At 51.7% G+C, this 7,536-nt stretch overlaps 1 protein-coding gene across 1 annotated transcript in view; it reads left to right on the forward strand.

Annotated features, from left to right (window-relative positions):
* Celsr1 (cadherin EGF LAG seven-pass G-type receptor 1) overlaps positions 1-7,536 on the forward strand; it is a 137,372-nt gene that overhangs the window by 108,958 nt on the left and 20,878 nt on the right. Inside the window, exons 15-21 of the mRNA XM_026782502.1 lie at positions 226-409; positions 707-808; positions 1,596-1,690; positions 2,130-2,339; positions 3,211-3,394; positions 4,831-4,974; positions 6,670-6,874. Of these exons, the coding sequence (XP_026638303.1) occupies positions 226-409; positions 707-808; positions 1,596-1,690; positions 2,130-2,339; positions 3,211-3,394; positions 4,831-4,974; positions 6,670-6,874 (1,124 nt within the window). The remainder of the gene's footprint in view (positions 1-225; positions 410-706; positions 809-1,595; positions 1,691-2,129; positions 2,340-3,210; positions 3,395-4,830; positions 4,975-6,669; positions 6,875-7,536) is intronic.

A 7,536-nucleotide genomic window follows, 5' to 3' on the forward strand; every position in this document is an offset into this window, starting at 1 on the left:
AAAAAAAAAAAAACACCAAAAAAAAAGAAAGAAAAGAGTTTTATTAACATTTCTTTATTTGGTGTCATGGTGCACATGGGGAGGCCAGCGGACAACTCTGTGGAGATAGTTTTTTTCCTCCACTGTTCTGTAGGTTCTGGGAATCGAATTCCATCGGCCAGACTTGTGTGGCCAGCACCTTTACCCACTGAGCCATCTCACTGGCCCCACCTATGCCTTTTCCAGGAGAATTACTACAAGCCCCCAGCCCAGGATGCCTGCCTTCCCTGTGACTGCTTCCCCCATGGCTCCCACAGCCGTGCCTGCGACATGGACACTGGGCAGTGTGCCTGCAAGCCTGGCGTTATCGGCCGCCAGTGCAACCGCTGTGATAACCCCTTTGCCGAGGTCACCTCACTTGGTTGTGAAGGTCTGTTATTGTCCCCTGACCCCTTTCTGGTCACACTGCAGAAGACTGCCGTGTTTAACATGTATACGCTAGCATGTGCATGTGTGTGCCTGCATATCCCTTGGGCTCGGAGAATCCTGGCAGCCTTTATTCTGAGTGCTCTTGGCCTTCTAGAAACCTGGTCTTGGTGAGGCACTAGTGTGCATGGTGACTGGAAGGTGCTGGGGGTCACTCTTGTCGGGAGCCTTTTGCAGGTGGGACGTAGGACATTTTGTGTCCGGCTGAGCCGAGTTGAATGATGCCTTCCTCTGCCCTCAGTGATCTACAATGGGTGTCCCAGAGCATTTGAGGCTGGCATCTGGTGGCCACAGACGAAATTTGGACAGCCAGCAGCGGTGCCATGCCCCAAAGGATCAGTGGGTAAGTTCTGTGCCTGGGTTTTCCTCAGGATAGGAAACCAGTCTAAAGCAGGCTGAGCATCTGAGCTTTTGAATGTCAACGCTAAAATAATCCTATGTGCTAGAGAGATAGCTCCTTGGTTAAGAAAACTGGCTTCTCTTCTAGAGGACCTGGGTTCAATTCCCAGAACCCACGTGGTGGCTCCTAGCCATCTGTAACTCCAGTTCTGGGGGAATCCAAAGCTCTCTTCTGGCCTCCCTGGCATGGGCATGTATGTGGTGGGTGATACACAGACATACATGCAGACAAAACACCCATACACATTTTCAAATATGCAATTAAGGAATGTGTTGGGAGAAATGACATAGTTTTCCCCTCAATAGCAGGAGGCAGAACATGAAAGGAGCGTAACAGATGAAAATGCTTTGCCACTCTGCCTAGGGCCTTGGCAAGTCATCTTGTTGTCTATGGTATTTGTTCTCTGTAAAGCGGCAAGTAATGGTGTCTATGCTGTCTCCAGTAAGCCCTGTGTGGAGGTCTTCAGCACTGGCTCATTGTCTCACAGACTTGCCCATGCCCACAGAGTTGCTTGTGTTGCCGGGAACCCAGAGGGTCTGAGCCTAACTATCAGGGCAGCTTGGGTTTCAGCATAGAGGATGAGCGCATGCATTGGCCCTGTCCTGTGGCTGTGAACTTGGCTGACACAGCCCCCACCTGGACCCTCGTCTGTGCTCAGGGCGAGGGTTGGCTAAGTGTATCAGGTTGTGGTCTGACAAAAGCACAGTCTGAGCATGCTTTTGTTCCCAAGGCAATGCAGTTCGGCACTGCAGCGGGGAGAAGGGCTGGCTTCCCCCAGAGCTCTTCAACTGTACCTCAGGCTCCTTTGTGGATCTCAAGGCCATGGTAGGTCACAGCCTTGGGGAGGTGCCTCTTGGGTCTGTGCTATAGGGGTTGCATTTGGGTCACATATGGCTCCCAAGAGGCTGTGAATCTGGAAGCAAATGGAGAAGGGACAACCCTGGGGCTGCAGGGACCAGGCCCACTTCCTTCACTCAGGTGAGTCAGGCTGGCCTCAAGTTTGTAGTTCTTCTGTCCTCCGGTTCTGGTTCTGTAGACAGAGTCCTCACTGTCACCAAACTGTGACATTGCTTCCACGCACTCCGCCCGGCAGGCCTGCCCTTTTCTTGCTACTGTTGTCAACTCAGTATCGTTTCTGGGTTTGGAATCTTTAAAGTACTATCAAAGTTACAAGAAAGAAGAGAATTTCTGAATGGCGAGAAGGGCTAGAGCAAATGAAATCCATTTGCAAACATTGCTATTTCTTTTTTTTTTTTTGTTCCAGAATGAGAAGCTGAGCCGCAACGAGACAAGGATGGATGGAGACAGGTCCCTGAGGCTGGCAAAGGCGCTGAGGAACGCCACACAGCGCAATGGCACACTCTTTGGCAATGATGTGCGCACTGCCTACCAGCTGCTGGCCCGCATCCTCCAGCATGAGAGCCACCAACAGGGTTTCGACTTGGCAGCCACTCGGGAGGCTAATTTCCACGAGGTAAGAGGAGGGTGAACTCGGTGCAGTCAGAGTCAGGAGCTGGGCTCAGTTGGTGAAGCACAGTACAGGATCCCGTCCAAATCCCTTCACTTCCCGTGTGAGAAAGTCTTGTGAGGCAAGGGCGGACCACAGCTTCGCTGACAGCAGCAATGCTAATGGTTAGGGACCACTGAGTAGGCACAGCAGTCTAAGTGGCATGCATTTTAGCTATGCATAGTTTCTTAACCCCTTGACGGATAAGAAAACTGAGGCACGTGATGCTTAGGGTTTGCCCAAGGGCACAGTCAGAGAATGGTGAAGCCTAGTAATAGGCTCTTGAGCCTCCTACAGATACCTCCCTCAAAGGCCCTCTGCTCCACGTCATTTAAGTCCCACATCCAATACCGTGCTGACCGCTGTTTCACATAAACCCTGGTGCGGTGGGTGTCGATGTGGGGCATTGAACCACAAGTATGCCCGCAGCTGGCCTCGCCACTTCCATCCACAGCGAAGTACACTGTGGTTCCCTTCTCTGGTTTACTTGTGTGGTCCAGGGTCTAAAATGAAGGGACATCCCTGCCTGTCTTCCTCCTTAGTGTCTGTGGATGTTTATGTGAGACCGACCCCAGCAGGGCACGCTCCTGGTGGAGTCTCTGACTGCCGATGTCCATTTGTAGCCCTGCTTTGCTCCCTCCCCGTGGCACGGCCCTCAGCCGGACACTCGCCTGGCAGTCTCTGGCCTCTGACATTGACTCTGATGATGCTCTCCTGGCCCAGCTCAGTCCTGGTCAGCTCCTGGCTGTCTGTAAGATGGTTTGCTCCATCTCAGTACCAGGCATCTGAGGACAGAAGACCAAGTACCATCTATCTGTTTGTCTGTCTGTCTGTCCAGGATGTTGTCCAGACGGGCAGTGCCCTCCTGGCCCCGGCTACCCAGGCATCGTGGGAACAGATCCAGCGAAGTGAGGGCGGCGCCGCACAGCTCCTGAGGCACTTCGAGGCGTACTTCAGCAACGTGGCACGGAATGTGAAAAGGACCTATCTGAGACCCTTCATCATCATCACCGCCAACATGAGTACGGACTGACCTGTGGGAGGGCAGAACACCTGACCCCCAGGGACTTTGGGCATTCATTGGCCACCGACAATGAAGTGGGTGGGGGCACAGCCCAGGCACTCTGTAGAAAAGTGAGCCAGCAGCTCCGTTCTAACCTCTAGCTTCTTCTTCTGTAAAATGAGAGAAGAGGCCCAACTCGAAAGACATCTACAATGGCTGATGTCATTCCTGGGGTCAGATACTTCTGTGGCAGTGTCACTCTGGGGTCTTTGGAGTCCAACTGGCCTTCTAGACATCCAGGTTTGGGATTCCCCACAGTGCAGCCTGCCTGGAGACAATATTCCCCTCTCCCCATTGAACACAGATGGAAGTACATGCAGGAGGGACATGTGGGGATGGAGATGCAGGCTCTCCCAGCCTGGGAGCAATCAGTGCTACTGGCACCCCATGGTCCATGTTACATCAAACGCTAGTACACACATCTCTGGGCTTGAGAGTTTAACAGTCCTGATTCCTTCAAGCAGAGAAAGCCCCAGGTTGGTAAAATCAGTTCCCAATCTCTCTGGACAAAGCTGGCAAGCAGTCCCCAAGTCCTGAAGATGGCCATCCCACAGAGAGTTCCTCTAGCTAGGTGTGGGACCAGCAGCATTGCTGATATTGACCCTCTGAGATCCCTTACCCCACACCATAGGCTTTTCCTTCTACCCCTCACTCCTCCTACAGGTGGCTCAAGAGGCACTGTCCTAGCAGCGAGTCTTTTTTGAGGAGCTCTTTTGAGACAGGGTTTCACTATGTATTTCAGGCCATCCTGGAACTTACTCTGTAGACCAGGCTGTCCTGGAACTCACAAATCCACCTGCCTCTGCCCCCATTGTGCTGAGTTTAAAGGTGTGCACCTCTATGCTCAGCTTTTAGCGGGCAGCCTTAACCAGGGCAGGATGGTGTGAGGGTGGCCCCTGGCACATAGAGGCATGATTCTACCTCTTTGTCAGAGTGGCGGTGACCAGCGCCAGCTGAGGGACAGCTCGACTGTGTGTCCCATCAGGGGCCTGTAGGTGTTTCCATAAGGCAGAGGACAGACAGACAGTGTGAGTCCGTGCTACAGAGCTTGCTCGGTCACGGTCGATTTCACCAGCTCTCCCTCTGTCTCCACCACTTGGAAAGGCTGCGGGGAGATGACATACACCAGAGAACAGAGTGGGGCAGTACCCCTCGCGGCCATGTTGTGGCTGGCCTTGCCCCTCATATTTCCCTCCCCCAGAGCCATGTGAGACAGTGCCAGGTGCCACTGTAAAGAGTCACACTCTGCCTTGTGTCACCCTCAGGTGTCCTGTTGTGTGACTCTCAGTAGGTTCCCTAGAGATAATGGCTGCTGTGGAAACAACAGCTATCATATAAAAATTCGGGGTTCAAGAAAGTGCTACCACGTGGGAGTGAGTCAAGGAATTGTCCCAGTTCTTGCAGTTGATGTCTTCGACAAGTTTAACTTCACCGGTGCCCAGGTGCCAAGGTTTGAGAACATTCGGGAAGAGTTCCCAAGGGAGTTGGAGTCCTCCGTGTCCTTCCCAGCTGACACCTTCAAACCACCAGAGAAAAAAGGTGAAGCCGCCTACACAGAAGCCCCTTGTTGCCTTGAGTGTCTCCGTCCTTTCAGGAGAGAGTGACCCCTAAGAGTCCTGCGTGTGCCCTGAACAAGTTACGGAGCAAGCAGGCCCGAGTGATGCTCAGGCATCTTCTACAAATACTGTGTGAGGTTCTCATGGATGTGGGAGCGAGCTCGGAACAGGCCCCAGCTTCCAAGCTGTTCGGTTGCAGCTTCCACATGCATGTTATGTTTGTTCAAAGCGGGCCACAAAAGTGATTGTGTTGTGTGTGAGCTTATGAGTGTCCCTTGCATGCAAGCATGTGTATATTCTATCTATGCATGGTTATGTATGTTCCTGATGTGTATATGAGTGGTATTCTGTGTGTATACATGTGTATGTTGCGTATGCATGTATATGTTGCATATACATTTAGTATGTGAATGGTAATGTGTATGTGTGTATACCCAGTATGTGTATATGTGCATATGTTAATGTTTATATATGTGTGTTGCAGAATGTTTGTATTTGTGTATATGTTAATGTGCACATGTATATATATATATTCGGTGTACATATACATTTATTAATATGCATATATATGTACAATTCCAGGAGTGCATACATATATGTATACATGTTTATATTATGTGTGCATGTGGTTATATCCTGTATGTGCACAAATACTATATGTGGTGTGCATGTATGCATGTAAGTATTCTGTGCATGCACATATCCATGTATGTATTGCCTACATGGTGCACAGGTAGACTATTATGTGTGTGTACATGTGTCTGTCCCTTAGCATTGTTACCTAGAAGAGGACTCTGTCTCTGTGACACTGTCACCTATCTGCTGCTGGGGCCTGGTTCAAGGAACACTCCCATGGGGAATCCCAGACCGTCTCATCCCTAATTCTCCATGGCCCTGTAGCATTCATTTCATTTTATTCATTGTGCCAAATCTGAAAGCTGCCAAAACCCTAGAGTTGGCCAGCATAGACCACACTGCCCACTTGTTAGGCAGCATGGTGTCTAGTAGGCTGGCTGTTAGGAAGGAGCCTCACTCAGGCAGGGAGTAGACCCATCCCTTCCACCTCCTGATCATGGGGACATGTTCTCTCCCTGTCCTCTCCTCCACGGAGCCCAGGTGCTGGCACAGTCAGCCTCCCACCAAAGTCTCCCACATCATAGCTGCTTTAGTGAGCTGTGTGACACTGTAGGCTTGGGCACCCCAGGTGTGTACTTATGTATGGGGTATATACATTGCCTTTCTCATGGACAGTTGAAAACATGTCCACATTTAGCATGAAGTTCGAAAGCACAGGGCACAGAACTCATGCGTGCAGAAGGCCCCTGTCTCCTCCTGCAGTTCCCAGCACTGTTCTGAGTGGGGGTGTCGCTAAGACCCCAACCCCCCCACCACATGGGATTGTTGCCCCTCTAAACACCCCATCCAAAGGTGTCTGCTTCATCCCCAGGGCCTCCAACCCTCCCCAGCCCTTCCTCTTGTTGCTGTGACACTAGCCACTGGTCACTAACAAGTCCAACCTCAGTGGCCACTGTGCTACTTTCCGTCTGTGAATTTGGACAGTCTGTGGCCACATCTTCAAATCTGTTTGCAACTCTTCTAACGCATACCCAAAGGTAGAACTACTGGGCCTGGCACAGCTGTCTGCCCTGAGCCCTCACGCTCTGTTCTCACACCGCAGAAAGCCCCACAGTGAGGCTGGGCAACCGAAGGGCTGCACCACAGACGCCACAACCAGAAGCCAGGGCTGAGAGAGAAACCTCATTCAGCAGACAGAGGAGACACCCCGACGAGCCTGGCCAGTTTGCCATTGCCCTGGTCATCATTTACCGGACTCTGGGTCAGCTGCTGCCTGAACACTATGACCCGGATCACCGCAGCCTCCGGTGAGACCTGGGTATAGGGACCTTGAGGGGACCCATTTCCCCAACACCCCGAGTCCTCCATGAGTCAAAGTCCTAATCACTCACTGTCACCCACATAACATTACGAAGTGACCCTGGCCTGCAGTGACCGCCAGAGAGAGGCTCTGTGTCTGCCATGGCGCTGTGCCCTGGGATCGTGCATGCCCTTTGCTTCAGTTTGTCCTCACATTTACGCCCATATGTTCTTTTGTTTGTACCAATGTGTACCTCAGGGGGCTCTATCCTGTCCCCCATACCACACCTAGAGGCTGTCATAGGTTATACCTATAGGTTCATCTGCCCTCTGCTGGCCCAGTACCAAGGGCCACTCAGCCAGTGTACTGGACGGCACATGTTGCCCCTGAACAGAAGGCTACACACAAGCCCTCTCAGCTACTGTAGTTTGTGGGTGCCTCCTTGTTCCCCAGTCCTTGTTGTTGCATCACGCTTAGAGATGGGTGACTGGGTTCCGGTCTGTGGTCACTTAACCTGATTGCCTATGTGGGCCATGCTACTGCTCCCAGTGTCACCACCATATGTACTAGCCTCTGACATCTTGCAAGTGACATGCCTGCTCCTTAAAGTTTCTAAAGCCTCCGTCCCCTGGAGGTGATAAGTCTCCCTGTACTTTTTTTTTTTTTTTT

Source organism: Microtus ochrogaster, chromosome 15 (assembly GCF_000317375.1).
Source record: "Microtus ochrogaster isolate Prairie Vole_2 chromosome 15, MicOch1.0, whole genome shotgun sequence".
In the NCBI taxonomy this organism is placed as follows: Eukaryota; Metazoa; Chordata; class Mammalia; order Rodentia; family Cricetidae; genus Microtus; species Microtus ochrogaster.